Here is a 20,848-nt window from a genome sequence, read left to right as displayed (position 1 = left end):
TCAGTGTTAAGGCGTGTGATTGGTTAGGGGAAATAGTCCTCTCCACCAATGAAGAGGTTCGGCAGGATGGAGGGGCAAGGCCTAGCAGCAGTAGTGTTTCTGGACAGTCTCACAGAAAGGCGTGGGGGGCTGAGAAGAGGCAACCGAGAACCATGGCGGCGGTGCTGGCTGCGGCGGCAGTGTGGGCCCGGATCCTGCAGGCGAGTGAGGGTGGCGCCAAGGGTTCATGAAATTAGGAATTCAGTCCTTTCCATCCGCTTTGTGAACCAACCCCCCCTTGGCCGACCCTCCTGTTCCCATCGGACCTGAGCGGCCCTGTCCCACATCTCACTCGGTATCCGCTTGCGTTGGATCCAGCCCTGGACTATTACCCGTGGCCTTTTTATTCTTGAGCCTACCCCTTTCAGGCTTTAGCCCATTCTCCTCCTCCAGCCCTGCCCGGTCCCTGCCCTCACCTCTGTAGGTCTGCCCACCGTCTTTCCCTTTCACCTCTGCACCAACCACCTCTCTGCCCCAGAAACTCCTTTTCTGGTCGCCTTTCTTGGCATTCTCTGGGAGCGTCCAAATTGTTCCCTTCCCCAACCCTACTTCACTCTATAACCCGAGGTAAAGGCGTGGGCGGAGGGGAGGAGGAGGAGGAGGCACTTGAGGGGTGATGGTCAGTGAGTGAACTTTGAGTCTCCTTCTAGAAGTGCACACTAAGCTTTCCCTCAAAGCAGCCATTTGCTGAGCTATCTTCTCCAGCTTTGGCTCTGTATTTTCTTTTCTTTCTTTTTTTTTTTTTTTTTTTGGTCTTTTTGCTATTTCTTTGGGCCGCTCCCGCGGCATGTGGAGGTTCCCAGGCTGGGGGTCTAATCGGAGCAGTCTTCGCCGGCCTACGCCAGAGCCACAGCAACGCGGGATCCGAGCCCCCTCTGCGACCTACACCACAGCTCACGGCCACGCCGGATCCTTAACCCACTGAGCAAGGCCAGGGATCGAACCCACAGCCCCATGGTTCCTAGTCGGATTCATTAACCACTGAGCCACGACGGGAACTCCGTGGCTCTGTATTTTCCACAAGCTAGGCTATCCTCTTGGCTTGCTGAGACTTTGAGTTTAACTTTTGCTCAGCCAAGTTAGTGTTTATGTTGGCGGTGAATAAGGACACATAGTTAATGCTACCCGGTTTGTTCCAAGCACGTGCAAAGGACTAAACACCTCTGAAACAAGTGGCAGAAAATAAAAGCCAAGGAAGACAGGTGTAAAGTTCTAAGTTCCCACTCCAAAATCACCTTAGTGTGACTCAGTTCTGCCCTCAGAGGTGGGGCTGGGAGTGGAGGTGGAGGGACCAGGCCCTCTCTGAAGCCAGCCTAAGGGCAGATAGTAGATAGAGCTACAGGAGCTGCCTGCCTGAGACCTGTGATTTACAACTACTCATACATAGCTTTTCCTATGTTGTCCACAGCCTAGCAAGGACTTGGATTTTGAGGTGAGATTTGCCACAGGCAACATTCAGGAATCTGCAAGAAACAACGTTGCTTTTCTTACTCATTATATCAAACCTAAGAAAGTCTTCCTCTATACTACTTCCTCTAAATACTTTTAGATAGTATTTACCAGATTTCAGTGAGTTCTCCTGCAGAGACTATGCATTTTAAAGATTCTTAGCAGAGTCAGCAAAAGTTCCTGTTTAAATATGCTATTTAATGGGACAGTGTGAAGAAAGGGTTGGAAGGGTTTGTCAAGTGATCTGGTTTCACGCATATTTATTTTTCTTTTTTCTTTTTTTTTCAATGGCCACACCCTTGGCTGTTGAAGTTCCCAGTCAAAGGATTGAGAATTTTAATCCAAGCCATAGCAGCAGCAATGCTGGATCCTTGAAACCACTGTGCCAGGATTGAACCCATTCCTCGAAGCAAACCTAGTTGCTGCAGTTGGATTCTTAACCCAGTGCAACATTGTGGGAACTCCCATTCATATTTCTTGATGTGATCCTAGTTCTATTTTTCTAGTATCTTTTTCGTTTTTAGTAATCTTTAGCCAACTAGAAATTACTGTGACATAACACTCTGATAAAGAATAGTCTATGGGAGTTCCTATTGTGGCTCAGCGGTAAAGAACCCAACTAGTATCTATGAAAATGTGGGTTCGATCCCTGGCCTTGCTCGGTGGGTTAAGCATCTGGTGTTGGGGTGAGCTGTGGTGTAGGTCATAGACACAGCATGGATCCTGCATTGCCATGGCTGTGGTGTAGGCTGGCAGCTGCAGCTCTGATTCGACCCCTAGCCTGGGAACTTCCATATGGTGTAGGTGCAGGGCCCAAAAAAAAAAAAAAAAAGAGTAGTCTAGATTCTGGCAGTCATAATATTATCACTCCCATTTAAAGATAAGAAAACTGGTCTTTGAGTTGCTCAGTGACTTTTCTCAGTGATGCAGTATAATGAGCACAGGCTTCCCAATCATAGTTGGATTCTGTCCCAGCTCGACCACTTCCTAGTTTTAAGAATAGTTGTAAAGATTAGAATATCATGAAATAAGTTACCTGACACTAAAGGTCATCCAAAATCTCCCAGCTAGTAACCAATAGGGCTGAGAATTCAGGACTTAAGTCTTCGTATCTCTTTCTGTGTCAGGCTCTGTCACAAGTTTGGGGAATGGAGCAAACTACTCACTGAAAGTTCCCCTATTATAACGCAATGATAAGGAAACAATGGGAGTGCACACAGTACTGCAGAAAGAGCTCCAAGCTCAACTTGTGCAGTTTAGCAGAAGCTTCCACAAGGGGTTGATCTAGGTTTGTGTCTTGCAAGCCTGAGGCAGCCTTTAGCTAGAGGAGAAGGGTGTTGCTAGTAAAGGAAATAGCAAGTCTGAAACAAACATCCAGAGAGCCCAAAAGTTTGGTGTGACTAGACGCAGGGTAGTTTTTTTAGCAACCATGCCAATGAGTGTGTCTCAGAAGATAAAGAAAAGATAGGAGATCTAACCTGTCAAAAACTACGATAGGCGAAGTCGTGGCGCAGTGGAAACAAAACCAACTAGGAACCATGAGGTTTCGGGTTTGACCCCTGGCCTCACTCAGTGGGTTAAAGATCTGGCATTGCCGTGAGCTGTGAGCTGTGGTGTATGTGGCAGACGAGGCTTGGATCTGGTGTTGCTGTGGCTCTGGTGTAGGACAGCAGCTGTAGCTCCAATTAGACCCCTAGCCTGGAAACCTCCATATGCCGCGGGTATGGCCCTAAGACAAAAGACCAAAAAAAAAAAAAAAAACTATGATGTTATTGTACCAGATGCAATATCTTTTATGCCCTCTTGACTGCAGGGAGGCTGTGTGCAAGAGGTAAAACTAAGTGGCCTAGAATGCTCAAGTTGACTAATCCATGCATTTCCTGCCCTTTAAGAGTTTACATGAAACAAAATTAATATTCAACAATTGCCTGATGAGTTCTCATTCTTTCATTTTGCAAAATATTACTGAGTGCTTACTCTCTCCCAGGAGTGGTGCTCAAGGCTAAAGACACAACCATCTAGTGATCTAAGGGGAGAGAGTTTTAATAATTAAATAAGCTACTCTTCTCTAATGCGATATGAGAAATAGAGGGATTTAGGTGTTTTAGGCACTCCATAATCAGGTACTTAACCTAGACCTGAGGTTGAGACGTAACAATTTCCAATTGCTACTTCCCCTCTCATTCTCAGGAGTTAACCTTTTTTTTTCCCTCCTTCAGAGGAAATAAAAACCATCAGATGAGTATATCTTCAAGTTCTTGCTGGCAAGCCTACAGAACTAACCTGCACCTATACCCAAAGTGTTAAGAGAGCTAAAGAATCAATGTAAGCCAAGGAAATGGGATGAAATAATTCCAGGCAAGAGGGAGCAGCGTGTGCAAGGGCAGTGTGAGCACGAAACATGTTCTGAACAGCCGGAGCGTAGAGAGAGCAAGGAGGAAAGCCACAAGCTAGGAAACTAGAGAAGTAAAGGTACTATGTAGAGTCTTATAAACAATATCAAGTTGAGTCTTGGAGTTCCCATCGTGGCACAGCGGAAACGAATCCGACCAGGAACCATGAGGTTGGGGTTTAATCCCTGGCCTTGCTCAGTGGGTTAAGGATCTGGCATTGCCATAAGCTGTGGTGTAGGTCGCAGACATGGCTCAGATCCCTCATTGCTGTGGCTGTGGTGTAGGCTGGTGGCTACAGCTCCGATTGGACCCCTAGCCTGGGAACCTTCATATGCCCAGGTTCCATAAGACAAAAGACAAGAAAAAAACACAAAAATGAGTCTTTATCCCAAGGACTGTGGAAAGCCATTGGTGGGTTTTAAACTAGGGAGTGATCCGACCAAGTTTGTGTTTTAGAAAGACCCTCTGGCTATGGGGTAGAAACTAGATTCAGAAAGTCTAAGATTGGAGGAGACCTGTTAGGAAATCCAGGTGAGAGACAATGATGGTATAGATGGGGTGAGGGTAGGAGGGGTAGAGAAAAAGGGGTGCATTCCAAGGACTTCTGGGGGGAGAGATTGCCAGGACTTGTTTGATTTACTGAGGAGCGAGAGGGAGGAGCTGGGGTGACCTTCACGTTGCTGGCTGGGCAGTTAGGTGGGAGGTAATTCCATTCACTGAGTATAAGAAGCAGAGCCGGTTGGTGGGAGGAAGATGAGGAGGTCAGCCTTTTCAACATGTACCTAAATAACGTCAGATTGAGATGTGGCAAAGAAAGTTATGTGGGGATTACCTGAAGAGGAAGATTCTGGTTAATAAAGAAACGCAGATTTAGGCATCATCAAGATCTGGATAATAAAGCCACTAGTGTTGGTGAAATAACCCAAGAAGAGTTGGGACCTCTCCTTGTTCAGGAACTCAAGCAGTTAGAGGCCAGGTAGAGGAGAATGAATCAGCAAAGAAGGCAGAGATGGAGTTCCCTAGTGGCTTAGTGGGTTAAGGATCCAGCATTGTGACTGCTGTGGTGCAGGTCTGATCCCTGGCCTGGGAACTTCCACATGCTACAGGTGTGCCCCCCTCCCATCCCTGCCAAAAAGGCAAAGAAAAATGGCCCAAGAAATAGAAAATACACAGACTATTCAGGACAGGGCATGATTAACTCACCTCTGCTGAGAGGTCAAGTATAAGAAAGACTGGGGAGAGCGCATGGTATGAAGTCTTAAAGGCTGCAGCTGATGGAAGAGTTCATGGGAGATGAGGAAATAAAGATAATTAGCAAAGAGAACCCTTGCTATTGGATGGAGGGAAGTTTAAGGTACAGGAAAGAGAAGATGTAGATAGACAGACAGATGATAGATAGATCGATAGATAGATGTACTTTGTTGTTGTTGCTGTTGTTTTTTGTTTTTTGCTTTTTTCTTTTTAGGGCCGCACCCGAGGCATGTGGAGGTTCCTAGGCTAGAGGTCTAATTGAGCTACAGTTGCCAGCCTACACCACAGCCACAGCAATGAGGGATCTGAGCCACGTCTGTGACCTACACCACAGCTCATGGCAATGCCAGATCCTTAACCCAGTGAGCAAGGCCAGGGATCAAACCTGCATACTCATGGATACTAGTTGGGTTCATTAACGAGCCACAACGGAAACTCCCATTTTCCAGTTTTATGTCACTGGAATCATACTGTATATACTCTTATTTTATATAGCTAAATAAATCTTTAATATTTCTAATTGCAAATGTATGCATATACTCTTTATAGGTCTAACTTCATTCACTCAGTATAATTATTAGAGTTAGCCCTGTTGTTGCATGTATCACTAGTGTGTTCCTTTTCTTGATGAGTAGTATTCCAATATATGGATATACTGTACTAGTTTTCCTCTGCACTCATCCATTTGTGTATGTTTGGGTGGCTTCCCCGTTTTTGGCTATTACCAATAAAGCTACTATGAACACTGGTGTTAAGTATTTGTATGGGCATATTATACTTGATTATAAACTATCTGATATTCAATACCTATTGTGTTAGATACCATTCTAACTGTTTTCATATTGTTAGATTTATGGTGACTACATTTACCGGGCCAAAAATTAGGAAAATATGGTCTAATAACAGAAAAGATTTTTTAATCAGGACTATCCTGGAAATTGAGCACGTGATCATTATGGTTTATTGATCTCTCATAGTTTGCTCTATCTCATAGTCTCACAACTTTTTAAAGCCTACATGACACTTGAGAGCAAACACCAAGTCCTTTTTCATATACCTACAGTAACTAGTATAATGTTAACCGTATACTTTCACTATAATTTTCTTCTGTCGCTTACCAGATAATCACTCTTTTACTTCCCAGGTTTCTTCCAAGGTGAATTCCAGTTGGCATCCAGCATCCTCCTTCTCTTCCTCTTCAGTGGTGAGTTTATTTGACACAAAAGGTTGGATTCTGGAGGAGGAATCTAGTATGATTGGGGGGCGGTTTTTCCCATTTATCTTCTTTACGTAATTGTTATCAGAGTTTATGTGAAATTTTCTATCTTGCTTTTCTTATCTTACGTCTATTATGTTTTAAGCATTTCCAGTATTTCGAGATTATCTTTATGGTTATGATTTTATTGACTGTAAAAATCAAATATTATGTGGTTTTTCCCCTTCTTTTATATTATTTCTCCCTCTCTCTCTCTCTCTTTTTTTTTTTTTTTTGGTGGCATATGCAAGTTCCCAGGCTGGAGGTCGAATTGGAGCTGCAGCTGCCGGCCTATGCCACAGTCACAGCAACACCAGATCCTTAACCCACTCAGTGAGGCCAGGGATTGAACCCGCATCCTCATGGATTCTAGTTGGATTCATTACCACTGAGCCACAATGGGAACTCCCTGTATTATTTCTCTTCTGAACTAGGATTACTCTATCAAAAGGTACAAACCTTTTCATGGTTTCCAGAGGTTTTGTTGACCCTGCCAGATAGTTGTCTTCTTTACAACCATTAGAGTTTTTACAGACCTACTGTCTGTCAGACACTTGCAATAACTAAATCTAGTATATAAGAACTGGTGTACAGAATCCTTTTTATATAGAAGCATGCACACACTAACATAGCAGTCTTTCACCTTTTGTGGTCCTCGGACCATTTTGAAAATAAGCTACTTCTCAGGAAAACTACACAGAAAGAAACATTTTTAAAAATCTTTTGATCATAAAGATAATGTGCGCTTATGGTAATATGACAGAAAGTCAGTTGTGCCAACAAGTCATAATAGCTAATCTTTGTTAACACAAAGTCTGCTGCTATTTTAGTGTAAGCTTCTCAGTGACATGTGTTTGCCCATAAAGTTCCACTGTGTGATAACAGGGAATTTCCCATTTACAGAGAGATCACAGTATTGAGAGGCTCTGCCACATAATAAGCACTAAAGACAAGTATTTCGTATATCTCTTTCCTAGTAATAACATTTCTAGAGAGCAGAAAATTCACTTATCAACCCCAATTCCTTCCTCTTTGTGAAAGGGAAAGAGAGAAGTAATTACCTAATATAAAGTTTTATGAGGTTTTTTTTTTTTTTCCCCCAGCCAACCATAAAGCTCTTCATTGGTGGGAAGTTTATTGAATCCAAAAGTGACAAATGGATTGACATCCACAACCCTGTAAGTGAAGCTGCTTTGGGACTTAAACTTACTAGCCTAGAACTCTGGGAACATAATGGGAAAATAGGGACCTGGGTGTCTATTATGAAGCCTATAGTGTTACCCTTGTGACTATATGAAAAATGAAGAAGGTGGGACACAGACAAAGGGTGACTGCTGCTTCTCCCATCAGGCCACCAATGAGCTCATTGGTCGGGTCCCTCAAGCCACCAAGGCTGAAATGGATGCAGCAGTTTCTTCCTGCAAGCGTGCTTTTCCTGCATGGGCAGACACTTCAATATTAAGCCGTCAGCAGGTCCTGCTCCGCTATCAACAACTCATTAAAGAAAACTTGGTAAGAAATCTGAATGGTGTAATTTCCCAAACTGTTGCCCAGGGCATCCTTGTCCCTCCCATAGAGGCCCTTTCAGCTGCCCTCCCTAACCGTACAATCCAAAAAGACAGATGATGGCTCGCTCCCTCATACTACTTACTGCTCCCCTACTTGTATTCTTTTTTGGCTGCCTGCAAACAAAAAGGAGGCCCCTCCTTGCACTGGTTTCTATTTGTGTGTTTTCTCTCTAGAAAGAAATTGCCAAGTTAATCACATTGGAACAAGGGAAGACCCTGGCAGATGCTGAAGGAGATGTATTTCGAGGCCTTCGTAAGCTGGGAGTCCCTCATAGGGAGTTCAGGGACATTGGGAAGAAGCAAAGGAAGATGAGAGGCAAAGCTCCCAGAATGAATGGGGGATTGCTTCTTCTTTTATGTAGATCTTGCTGTCCCAGGATATCTTGTTTAATGCGTGTGGGAAATGACAGTACTTCTCAGGTTATCTATGCGATTGTTTAACTTTTTTTTTTTTTTTTTCCGCTTTTCCAGGCCGAACTCAAGGCATATGGAGGTCCCCAGGCTAGGGGCTGAATCGGAGCTACAGCTGCCGGCCTGCGCCACAACCACAGCAACACAGGATCCAAGCCATGTCTGCAATCTACACCATAGCTCATGGCAACACTGGATCGTTAACCCACTGAGCAAGGCCAGGGATCAAACCCCACAACCTCATGGTTCTTAGTTGGATTCGTTTTGGCTGTGCCACGACGGGAACCCCTATTTTACTTATCGTAATTAAATGATCTTCCAGTTGGTATATGCATTTCACTGTCCTTTTCTTATTCAGAGAAACTCATTTTACACAGCCCCTTCAAGTGCCAAGCCAGTGTTTCCTCCCTCTGTCGTTGGCCTTGCCACTTAGGGCAGACTAGAACACGACAAAGCTTATCAGAGCACAGTGTGGAGAGCTGGTGGCCCGACTGCTGCTTCTCTCTTCCAGAGGTGGTTGAGCATGCCTGCAGTGTGACATCCCTCATGCTGGGAGAGACCATGCCATCCATCACCAAAGACATGGACCTTTATTCTTACCGTCTGCCTCTCGGAGTGTGTGCAGGCATCGCTCCGTTCAATTTTCCTGCCATGATCCCCCTCTGGATGTTTCCCATGGCCATGGTGTGTGGAAATACCTTCCTGATGAAACCATCAGAGCGAGTCCCTGGAGCCACTATGCTCCTTGCCAAGTTGCTCCAGGACTCCGGTGCCCCTGATGGAACACTGAATGTCATCCATGGACAACATGAAGGTAACTGCCCCTCTGTTCATGGCACTTAGTCTGGATACCAAAAAAATCAAGGTGTTGAGTGGGGGATGGGGTGTTTTAGGATGAAGAGCCTAGGGATGAAGGGATTAAGGGATTCACTGTCAGTAATCTCCATGTTTGAAGGTAATGTTTGTTGACTATTTTGCCATCTCCACGCTAAGATAACTGGGGAGTAGCAGTTATTCTTGTACTGTATTCTTGTACTATATTCTTGCCATACAGAATACAGTAGGACAAAGAAATAGGGTTAGGGCAAGACACAGATAAGATTAAAGAGAAAGCATTCATTTCAATATTGAGAGAATTTATAAGGATATTTAACTCAGAATTTATAGGCCTCAGAGGTACTGAAGCCCTTCTGATTCATGCAATAATAGCCAATACTTAAAAAGTGCTTCTATGTTTCAGGCATTATTCCTAGTGCCCATTATATACTATCTCATTTAGTCTTTATAAGAATCCTTTGACTGGAGTTCCTGTCGTGGCGCAGTGGTTAATGAATCCAACTTAGGGACCATGAGGTTTCGGGTTCCATCCCTGGCCTTGCTCAGTGGATTAAGGATCCAGCGTTTCCGTGAGCTGTGGTATAGGCTGCAGACTCGGCCCGGATCCCGCGTTGCTGTGGCTCTGGTGTAGGCCGGTGACTACAGCTCTGATTCGACCCCTAGCCTAGGAACCTCCATATGCTGTAGGTGTTGCCCTAGAAAAGGCAAAAAGACAAAAAAAAAAAAAGAATCCTTTGAGGTAGGTACTATTATTTTCTCATTTCACAGATAAGAAAATTGAAGCATAATGAAGTCAAGTGATTTGCTGAAAACTGTCAAAGCCGGGATGTGTATACCTAGGGAGGCTGATCCTGGTTTTTACTTGTAAAATATGCTATATTACCTCTCATAGAAGGGTACAATAGTATCTGAGAGCCTCAGTATACAGTGACAGTTGAGGAAATAGCACATTCTTAAAAGACAAAACAAAAAGATGAGTATTGAAATGCTGTTATTTGGGAAGAAAATAGGAGTTGTAGCTTCAGTTAGATTATAAGCAGAAATTGTGGACTAGCAAATGAGAAAAAATAATGAAAGAGAAGAGGCTAAATAGAATTTGTAGTTTCTTAAAGAGTTTAAGAGAATAAGGACAGAATTCCAAAATGGGAATCCAGGGTAGAAAAACCAAGGTATGAAAACCTCTCATTCATAGCAGTGGGAAAAGAGGAAATTTGCTGTGTTGAGAAGCCTATAGCCTCTTGTTCCTTTTTGGTGACACTTATTTTCTTCTTAAAGCTGTAAACTTTATTTGCGATCATCCGGATATCAAAGCAATCAGCTTTGTGGGATCCAACCAGGCGGGAGAGTACATCTTCGAGAGAGGGTCAAGACATGGCAAGAGAGTTCAAGCCAATATGGTGACTTCTTATTCCTTTTTCCCCTAAAGTCTGTTATATGTATTAAAATTACCTAGAAAAACTCCTTTGGCAGAGGAGCCATTCATCCCACACCAATGCCAGTGTTCATTAGTCACAGTTTATCCTGATTGTCTTTCCCTTTAACCATGAACCTTGTAATGAGTTTTGTTCTCAGTCACTTTATCTTTTATCCAGGTAATCTTGGTGACAAAAGTCACATTTCTTCTCAAGAATGATATCAAATCCTTTGGGCTTCAGCATTAACTGCTACATTCTGTTTCTGGCCCTGTTTCTTCCTTCATACCATGCGTCCAGCCCTTTATTCTTCTTTCCTTTAAGGTGTATCCTAACTGCCAATGCCAAAGAGATGATCTTCCCCAAGAGTCCAGGTTATTTAAGGCACTGGGAAGAGCCAAATCTCTCTGTATGATATATGTGTAGTTCACTTGGTTGCATAATTTTACTGTTCCTTACTGACTAGTTCCTTGTCAAATACTTTGCAATTCTTTGATACTAAATATACTGTCCAGTTGCCACCTTCTTACCCTTCCACTAATGTTGCAGAAAGGAGAGCCACCTATGCACAGGCTTGGAAACTGTTCATGATAGGCCCATTTATTTATTTTCCTGGCTGGATATATTTGGGCCAATTTGATTTATGCCCCTCCCACTTCACTACATGTTTCTTTCTTTTTTTTTTATTTTTAATTTTTTTGTCTTTTTGTCTTTTCTAGGGCTGCACCCACAGCATATGGAAGTTCCCAGGCTAGGGGTCTAATCGGAGCTGTAGCCGCTGGCCTACACCAAAGCCACAGCAACACAGGATCCGAGCCATGTCTGCGACCTATACCACAGCTCACGCAACACCAGATCCTTAACCCACTGAGGGAGGCCAGGGATCGAACCTGCAACCTCATGGTTCCTAGTCAGATTCGTTAACTGCTTAGCCACGACGGGAACTCCAACTACGTATTTCTTGAATGTATTCTGTGTCTAACATTATTCTAAGTGTGATGGGACACAATTGAGTGGCAGACATTGTATCTATTCATGCACTCAACTATAGTTGTATGTGGAAATGACCATATGTCATCCTACATACAGGTTTGCTAGAAGCAAGCCAGTTGGGGGAACCTCTTTCCAGAAATTGTGTATCAGGAGGTATACTTCCTAGTTTGCCTTTCAGTTGGCTATTGGCAGCTCTGTTTGCATTCTTCTTCATATAACTGGAAACCCCGACAAACAACCATTCTTTCCTACCCAACTTAGAAAAGAGGAAGGTTCGTAGGTACAGTATTTAGCCTGTCAGTTTGACTGAATGTGATTGAGGCATTGTTTTTTTTTTGTTTGTTTGTTTGTTTTTTTAATAATGGTTTTGATCTAAATAAACATCTATCAGCTTTTTAGGTGAGAAAGTGAAGGAAAAGTAACCTGGAGACTTGCTCAATGTTACCAGGACTTCAGCAGTATTTAAATAATAAATCTCTCAATTTTCAAAGCAACAAAGAATAAATTCTCTAGCCCTTTCCTTAAATTCTCACCTGAGATCTCAGATCCTTTCATTTCTTAGCCTAATTTTATTTTGCCAAGGAATATTCATGTACTTTCTGTATTTCCTTAGGGAGCGAAGAACCACGGGGTAGTCATGCCAGATGCCAATAAGGAAAATACTCTGAACCAGCTGGTTGGGGCAGCATTTGGAGCAGCTGGTCAGCGCTGCATGGCTCTTTCAACAGCGATCCTTGTGGGAGAAGCTAAGAAGTGGCTGCCAGAGCTGGTAGAACGTGCCAAAAACCTGAGAGTCAATGCAGGTAACCAGTTGTCTGCCTAGCTCCTTTAGATTTTGCATCTGTGGAAATAAGCTCTTGGTTTTTGCTTGGCCTTGTCCAATGGGAGCAATTGTGTTTATTCTTAACTGTTACCTCTCTTTACATTGTACTACGTGTATTGGATTCAGTTAGCAGTCATAATTTATGTTAGCAAAGACCTAAAATACTTCTGCTTGGTTTTACAGGAGACCAGCCTGGGGCTGATCTTGGCCCTCTGATCTCCCCACAAGCAAAAGAGCGAGTCTGTAATCTGATTGATAGTGGAACAAAGGAGGGAGCTTCTATCCTTCTTGATGGCCGAAATATTAAAGTCAAAGGTTATGAGAATGGAAACTTTGTTGGACCAACTATCATCTCAAATGTCAAGGTGAACAACTCTATGAAATGAAATGAAATGAAAATTATTTCACAAATTTGAGAGCTAGAGGCACTTTGGGAGGCAATGGAATCTCATCCTTCTAACTTATAAATGAAGACATTTACTGACTAGAAACTTTATCTCATCTCTTGCCAGGACTGGATTATTCAATTGTTTAATCTCAAATCTGAATGAGTCTCTCCTCCTGACTCCCAGTCTCTTTGTACTATACCAAGGGTTGGAAAACTGTGCTAAACTTAGCTCCATTAAGAGCTAAAAAGTAAATATTTTTGGCTTTGCAGGGATAAATAGTCTCTGTCATAAATACTCAACTCTGAGATTTTAGTGCTAAAGCAGCCATTAACATTGTGTAGTTGTAGTCCAATAAAACTTTGTTTATGGACAATGGAATTTGAATTTCATATAATTTTATGTCATGACTGATTTTCTCAGCCATTTTGAAAATGTAGAGGAGTTCCCATTGTGGCTCAGCAGAAACAAACCCAACTGGTATCCATGAGCCTCGCTCAGTGGCTTAAGGATCCAGCATTGCCGCGAGCTTTGGTGTAAGTCACAGATGAAGTTTGGCTCCAGCATTGCCATGGTTGTGGTGTAAGCTGGCAGCTACAGCTCCAATTCTACCCTTAGCCTGGGAATTTTCCTATACCACAGGTGCAGCCCTGAAAATAAAAAAGAAAGAAAGAAAGAAAGAAAATATAGAAACCATTCTTTGCTTGTTGGCTATATAAAAAGAGGCAGCAGCCCACTCCAGCCCACAGGCCACTATTTTGCCAGTCCCTATCTAACATTATACTTGTTACTTGTTTTTCTTTTTTTTTTTTTTTAGGGCCACACCCGTGGCATATGGAGGTTCCCAGGCTAAGGGTCGAATTGGAGCTGTAGCTGCCAGCCATAGCCACAGCAGTGCAGGATCTGAACTGTGTCTGTGACCTACACCACAGCTCACAGCAATGCTGGATCCCTAACCCACTGAGTGAGGCCAGGGATTGAACCTGCATCCTCATGGATGCTAGTCAGATTTGTTAACTGCTGAGCCACAACAGGAACTCCACTTGTTACTGGTTTAATGTTAATTTTTTTTTTCTTTCCTCCCCTTCTTGCTGCCTAGCTTACAGCTACTGCAGTATCTCCATCAATATATCAGCCACCCAGTATTTACTAAATATATTCCTCTTCACCAGAAAGTGACAAAAGAAAAAGAATTGGTGTCAATTTTTATTTATCGAAATTTTGAAAGTTGCTCAGCTAAAATTCATATATCCCCACTAATCCTATTATAATCCTGAGTGATCAAGAGTTGAATATAAGTATAGTAGAAATTATGAAATTTCTTGCCACAGAATCATTGAGAAAAGAAATCTACCTAGCAACAAACAGCTGACCAGCTGCAGTGGTGAAGGATGTTTTGAATGTTTAATGTGACCTGATATCAAAATTAAAATGTACAGACTCATTTGGAAGGCAAAGAAATGAATGAGAATGGGTTGTTTATGTTATAGAAAACTTAGCACAGGATTTCTTTAAATAGAAAATTCTCCAGTGGTATTTTTATGTTTGATTTATGAAAAAGTAAATTTCCAGGTAGCTTTTCAGTAATATAACAATTGTATAAACAAGTAGTGCAGGCATAAAAGAGGAAGCTAGTGATTGGTCATGAGACCTAAAAATACAGTGCTTGAAGGCAAGGAATGTAGTTATCATTAATAGGAATTTCGAGTTATTTATATGATTAGTAGCTTGGAGAATGGAACACAACAAGGAAGGTCTTTTTTCTAATAGTGGTTTAAAGTGAAAAGGGATTACTAACATAAAAGTTGTTTGTGTAAGCAATGGGTTATAAAGTACCAAATAAGCATAAAATACTGACTTCTTTTCTGGATGCATCACTCCTGGCAGCCAAATATGACCTGTTACAAAGAGGAGATTTTTGGCCCAGTTCTTGTGGTTCTGGAAACAGACACTTTGGATGAAGCCATCAAGATTGTAAATGACAATCCATATGGAAATGGAACTGCCATCTTCACTACCAATGGAGCCACTGCTCGGAAATATTCCCACTTAGTGGATGTCGGACAGGTTTGGAAGAGAATTTTTAGGAGATTCTTATAGCCATCCTTGCTTTCCTTGTGTAAAGGGGAGAAGGCAGACAATGATCAGTTACTGCCCCTTTGAATTCCCTCAGTGCCCCATTTCTTGCTCAGGAATAAAAGTTCATGGGATGGAGGATGGGGAGGAAGGTGGGTAGTTAAAATTGGTCACTCTGATGCCAAGCATTTGTGTTTCTAAATGGAGAGTTCCTTTGTCTGAGTCTTTTTCTTGGTATTTGACGTGGATTTGGTCTGTTTTAGGTAGGGGTGAATGTGCCCATTCCAGTGCCTTTGCCAATGTTCTCATTCACTGGCTCTCGATCTTCCTTCAGGGGAGACACCAATTTCTATGGCAAACAGGTAACTTTACACTTAAAAATATATTTTTTTTCCTCTAAGAAACTTTCTTAAACATATTCAGGAACAAGGATTCTGCAAGGGCCTGCCAGCAGCTTCTGTGAGGTCTTTTGTTGTTCAGCAGTTCATGTCAGTAGGTCCTCTAGAGAAGATACAAAAGTTAACAAAATTTTGCCAAAGCCACTTTTTCCCAAATAATTCAATGCAACAGCATTTGGGGGAAAGAGCCTGAGTAAGTCCGAGCCTGAGTAAGTCCAAGCCTTCGTATATGTCCTTTCCTTTGTCTGTGACCCTCCTCTCCCCACTTCCCTCTTTCTTTGTTTTCATCTCACCTAACCACCAGTTTAAAGCCTGGACTCCTTCAGGAAATCACCTCTGACCACCATCATCTCCTTCAATGCTGGGTTGGGTATGTCCTCATGTGCTCCCACTGCACACATTTCTCTTAACAGTTATTCATTTACTAAAAATTTTATTGAGCACCTTCTGTGTGTAAGACCACTTTATAGTGAAAAACGCTATAAATATAGCATTGCACACACACACATACAAAAGCAGATCTGGAACCAAATTACCACTGTTAGCATATTTTTCAATGGGTGCATATATCCTACAGCAAGAGTAGGCATAGCATGTTCAAACAGCAGAAATGGGCTGAAGCAGAGTGAGTTGAATGAGGAAGAAAGTGGTAAGAAATGAGATTAGAGATGTAGGCAGAGGCAAGTCGTGTAGGACTGCTTAAGCCATATTAAGAAGCCCTCATCTATGTCCATCCATGTTGCTGTAAATGTGTATGCCCACAGACATAGAGAACAGACTGGTGGTTGCCATTGGGAAGGGGGAAGGGGAGAGGGGAGAGGGAGAGGGCTGGACTGGGAGTTTGGGATTAGCAGATGCAAACTTCTATACATAGGATGAATAAACAATAAGGTCCCACTGTAGAGCACAGGGAACTATATTCAATATCATGTGATAAACTGTAACAGAAGAGAATGTATATATGTATAACAATCATTTTGCTGTACAGCAGGAATAAACACAATATTGTAAATGAACTAAATCAACTATATTTTGATAAAATAAATTTTTTAAAAAAGAAAAAAAAAAAAGAAGAAGCCCTCATCACACTGTAATTATCATTTACTTTTCTCTAATACCTGGCACAGGGCAAGTACCCAAATAAGAGTTTGTAGTCCCACAGAAATACAGCCATTTTGGAATCTTCAGTAATAAATATACTTGTTTTCTATACAGATCTCCCTTTTATAGGTTAATAAATTAACAGTGGGATTACATAGCAGAATATGATAATGTGGCCAACTGTTAAGAAAACACTTTGGTTTTTTGGAGGTGAATTATCCAGTTTGTGCCTTAGTCACAGCTTTTATAAAATTAACTAGTTTAATACTATTAAAAATTATTTGAAGGAAGGAGAGTAAAGCTATTGCTTAAAATAGTTTGTTGGGGTGTTTTTTTCCCCTCCTGTGTCTTTGTTTACTACTGTAAGTTACTCTGGTAAGTGAAGCTTCTTAAAAGACTGACCTTATACACAATTTGAAGTCTTAAATCCTTAGCAATTAAATTGCTATTTTGCATTCTGGAAAGAAGACATGAAAGTATCATTCTTACATAATAAAATGTAAACTTTAGTTTTATCTTATTTATTTCTTGTATCTTATTTATTTTATCTTATTTATTTATTTAATCTATTTATTTCATTGGAATGAAAGTATATAATAATCTCTAAAATTGTTTTCAATGTATTAACATGACCCAGGTATTTTTGTTGTGCTTTTTTTTTTTTTTTTGTCTTTTTGCTATTTCTTTGGACCGCTTCCACGGTATATGGAGGTACTCAGGCTAGGGGTCGAATCGGAGCTGTAGACACTGGCCTATACCAGAGCCACAGCAATGCAGGATCCGAGCCGCGTCTGCAACCTACACCACAGCTCACGGCAACGCCGGATCATTAACCCACTGAGCAAGGGCAGGGATCGAACCCGCAACCTCATGGTTCCTAGTTGGATTCGTTAACCACCGAGCCACAACAGGAACTCCGCAGTCAGATTCTTAATCCACTGTGCCACAGTGGGAACTCCAACATGGCCCAGATTTTGTCAGATAATTCTAGAAGAGTATTTTAATCATGTTGGTGTGTTTTTTCTAATAATATCCTTCTAGTTTGCTAATAATTTTATGTGTTAAATATGCACAGTTCTTTTGCTCAAGCCCATTATAAAATAATCTATGTATAAATAGAACCTTAGATGTGCTGAATTTTTTGGCTCACATGTTCTAGGTGATTTGGAAGTGAATGTTTGTTAGACATTTTACTTTCGCTTTATAAGATATTGTGGATTTTACTATTTCAATATAGAGCTATTTATCACTGACAAATGTCAGAAACAGCCTAATATATATTTCATTCTTTCATTCCTTTTACTTCTTCATGGGAAGGAGAGGGAAAAAAACAAATTACTTGAACAGCATTTACTTTGCTAGGATTTTTCCATGTCCTTTTGTTTTCCCCTCACAACACTGCTATGAGGTGGGTATTATGTCAGAGCTAAGGCCCAAGGTTAGTCTTCAGTCAGTAAGGAGTAGAGGCGGGATTTGAGCCATGTCTCAAGACCTCAGAGCACATGACATTCAGCTCTGGGAACAGAATGACCTCCAAGTTTAGCAGTTTACATTGTTCACTTTTTCCGTTTAGATGCTCTTGGCTAGTTTCAGCATAATGCTAAGATCTGACTATTTACTATGTGCCAGGTAATATGCTAAGTATTTTACACAGATTATGTCATGAGCAACATATTGAATTTTTTGTTGTAACTATTCCTCAAGTAGGAACATGAATAGCACTTCACAGCACCTCTTTCAAAATTGATGAAAAGAGGAATCAGGGAGTTCCTGTCGTGGCGCAGCAGTAACGAATCCGACTAGGAACCATGAGGTTGCGGGTTTGATCCCTGGCCTCGCTCAGTGGGTTAAAGATCCAGCTTTGCCGTAAGCTGTGGTGCAGGTCGCAGACTCTGCTTGGATCTGGCATTGCTGGGGCTGTGCCGTGGCGGCTACAGCTCCAATTAGACCCCTAGCCTGGGAACCTCCATATGCTGCAGGAGCCGGCCCTAAAAAGACCAAAAAAAAAAGAGGAATCATGAGGAGTTCCTGCTGTGGCACTGTGGTTAAAGATCCAGTGTTGTTTCTGTGGCAGTGCAGGTTCAATCCCTTGTCCAGGGCAGTGAGTTAAGGACCTAGTGTTGCCACAGCTGTGGTGTAGGTCTGCTGCAGCTCAGATTCAGTCCCTGATCCAGGAATTTCCATGTGCTGGGGGTGTGAAAAAAAGAGAAAAAAACAAGAGGAGTCATGAACCCCCCAGGAATATCTGCTAACTTTCTCTCTTTTTTTTAACTGTTCTCTTTAGGGCATCCAATTCTATACTCAGCTAAAGACCATCACTTCTCAGTGGAAAGAAGAAGATGCTACTCTTTCCTCACCCGCTGTAGTCATGCCTACCATGGGCCGCTAGAGACGAGTTTGTTCCAGACTCAATCCATCCTGAGTAATCTCCCTGTATTCTCCACCAACTCTAACTGCCAACTTAACTCAGATTAGATCCCTGGGATTGGAATATTTTGTAACTAAAATCTTTCTCAGGACCACTAACCCTTGCAGAGTTGCTAATAGGAAGACTCTAACTGTGAAATGCTTACCTGAAATGAGATTCTAGACCTTGTTTTCTAAAGATTCTCCGCTTTTCTGATGACTTGAAGGAAAGGAACATTAATGTGTAAAGAAGATTTTCCATTAATTGGAAGAGGATCTCTTGAATGGGGAAATACGTCAAAAATAATTCACCCTTTAGCTGATCCTCAAACACAACCCTACATAAATGCCACTGGGTGAGATTCCTCTGCCAAGCTTTCCTTAGCCTCTCTTCTAGCCACATACACAAGATACAGTCCATTTCTACTTAGCCTAACAGTTGTGACAACCACTTCTTTCTTTCCTGCTAGTGCCACTTTGTCCTACTGTTTCATGACCACTAATTCTATCATTGTCACTGGTTCTGCTTCATTTATTTTTTATTTTTGGGCCACACCTATGGCATATGGGAGTCCCCAGGCCAGCAACTGAATCCAAACCTAAGCTGCAACCTACACTGCAACTGTGGTAATGCTGGATCCTTAACCCACTGCACTGGGCTGGGGACCAAACTGGCTCTGCCTGGGAGAAAACGCTGGATCCTTAGACAACTGCTGTTCCTGCTTCTTAAAACTGCTTCTCAGGGATACCTGAGCATGCATTGGATAAGTCAACTTGTTTTGTGTGTGCCAAGCATTAAATTTCAGTGGATGCTTCAGCAACCATTAATTAATGCTTCAGTCCTTAATTCAGATGCCAAAAGGGTTTTGTTTTGTTTTTGTTTTTGTTTTCTCTCTTTTTAGGGCTGTACTGGTGGCATATGGAAGTTCCCAGGTTAGGGGTTGAATTGGAGCTGCAGTTGCTGGCCTACACCACAGCCACAGCAACACCAGATCTGAGCTACATCTGTGACCTACACCACAGCTCGCAGCAACACCGGATCCTTAACCCACTGAGCGAGGCCAGGGATCAAACCTGCAGCCTCAGGGATACTGGTCCAGTTCTTAACCCCCTGAGCCACAGTGGAAACTCCCAATGGGTTCTTTTTGGGGGGAGGGGGTTGTTGGGGTTTTTTTAGAAAACTTTCAAAAGTTATTTTAGGGCCGGAAATCAAGGAATTTTTCAACCATGAAACCATGAAGGTGGGCAAGATTCTTGCCTAAAGTAAGTCTAACCTGATACTACTTGCTGATTTTTTTTTGTCTTTTTAGGGCTGCACTTGCAGATATGGAAGTTCCCAGGCTAGGGGTCAAATGGAGCTATAGCTGTCAGCCTACACCACAGCCGAAGCAACGGAGGATCCAAGCCAAGTCTGTAACCTACATCACAGCTCACATCAACGCTGGATCCTTAACCCACTGAGTGAGGCCATGGATCGAACCCACGTCCTCATGGATACTAGTCAGATTTGTTACTGCTGAACCATGACAGGAACTCCAGTTGCTGAATTTTTTATGTTGTTCTTTCTTCTTGCCTGCATTTGTCATTTATGATACTTTTTAATGAAAGAACCTCTAATGTAAAGTAATGGTTGGGGCCTAAGAAATTTCATAGTTTCCCATATGTAAAGTAGTAAAGGAAATGCTTTGACAGGTTCTTCTACCATCATTTCAAGCATCTTTATGCTTTTTGTTTCTTTGCTACAACTTAACTCTAAGTCAGAACAGAAATTAATGTGTTAAACAGAATAGATTCTGCCTTTGTACTCTACCATCCCAATCCAACCATGTCTATCTGAGATGGCTTCCACCCACTGAACAAGGAGAAGGCTTCAGCTTTTAATAGAGTAGTTCCTGGTCTTCAGCCAGATGACATAAGTCATTTATTTTTCTGCTTCCTCATTAGTCATGTGGATAATGCTAACCTATTTTTGTGGGGGTTAGTAAATTAAGGATGGTAAAAACCTTGAAAATATTTGTGCCCTCTGGATTTTAGGCTTATTACTGCCACC

General features: G+C 42.1%; 1 protein-coding gene across 2 annotated transcripts; it reads left to right on the top strand.

Moving 5' to 3' along the window:
• The first annotated feature begins 50 nt into the window (after positions 1-50).
• Positions 51-19,626, top strand: ALDH6A1 (aldehyde dehydrogenase 6 family member A1). Of its 2 annotated transcripts, none has more exons than XM_047795016.1 (12): positions 51-200; positions 6,277-6,336; positions 7,491-7,565; positions 7,738-7,899; positions 8,130-8,208; positions 8,878-9,180; positions 10,479-10,600; positions 12,222-12,411; positions 12,615-12,796; positions 14,705-14,884; positions 15,157-15,255; positions 18,677-19,626. In XM_047795016.1, the coding sequence occupies exons 1-12, from the start codon at positions 153-155 to the stop codon at positions 18,779-18,781; spliced, it is 1,605 nt and encodes a 534-aa protein (XP_047650972.1). In that variant the 5' UTR covers positions 51-152; the 3' UTR covers positions 18,782-19,626. The 2 variants fall into 2 exon arrangements, with proteins under 2 accessions (XP_047650972.1, XP_047650973.1); XM_047795017.1 differs by lacking the exon at positions 51-200 and adding an exon at positions 3,749-3,960.
• The last annotated feature ends 1,222 nt before the right edge of the window (positions 19,627-20,848 follow it).

Source organism: Phacochoerus africanus, chromosome 9 (genome assembly GCF_016906955.1).
Source record: "Phacochoerus africanus isolate WHEZ1 chromosome 9, ROS_Pafr_v1, whole genome shotgun sequence".
Lineage (NCBI taxonomy): Eukaryota > Metazoa > Chordata > Mammalia > Artiodactyla > Suidae > Phacochoerus > Phacochoerus africanus.
Note: the sequence above shows the minus strand (reverse complement) of the source record. Positions and strands in the feature narration are given on the sequence as shown.

Bases quoted from the DNA above. Each gene is read 5' to 3' on its own strand.
- ALDH6A1 (XM_047795016.1), top strand. From the start codon at position 153: ATGGCGGCGGTGCTGGCTGCGGCGGCAGTGTGGGCCCGGATCCTGCAG. The intron at 7,566-7,737 runs GTAAGTGAAGCT...TTCTCCCATCAG, and splicing joins GGATTGACATCCACAACCCT to GCCACCAATGAGCTCATTGG. The intron at 9,181-10,478 runs GTAACTGCCCCT...TTCTTCTTAAAG, and splicing joins CATCCATGGACAACATGAAG to CTGTAAACTTTATTTGCGAT.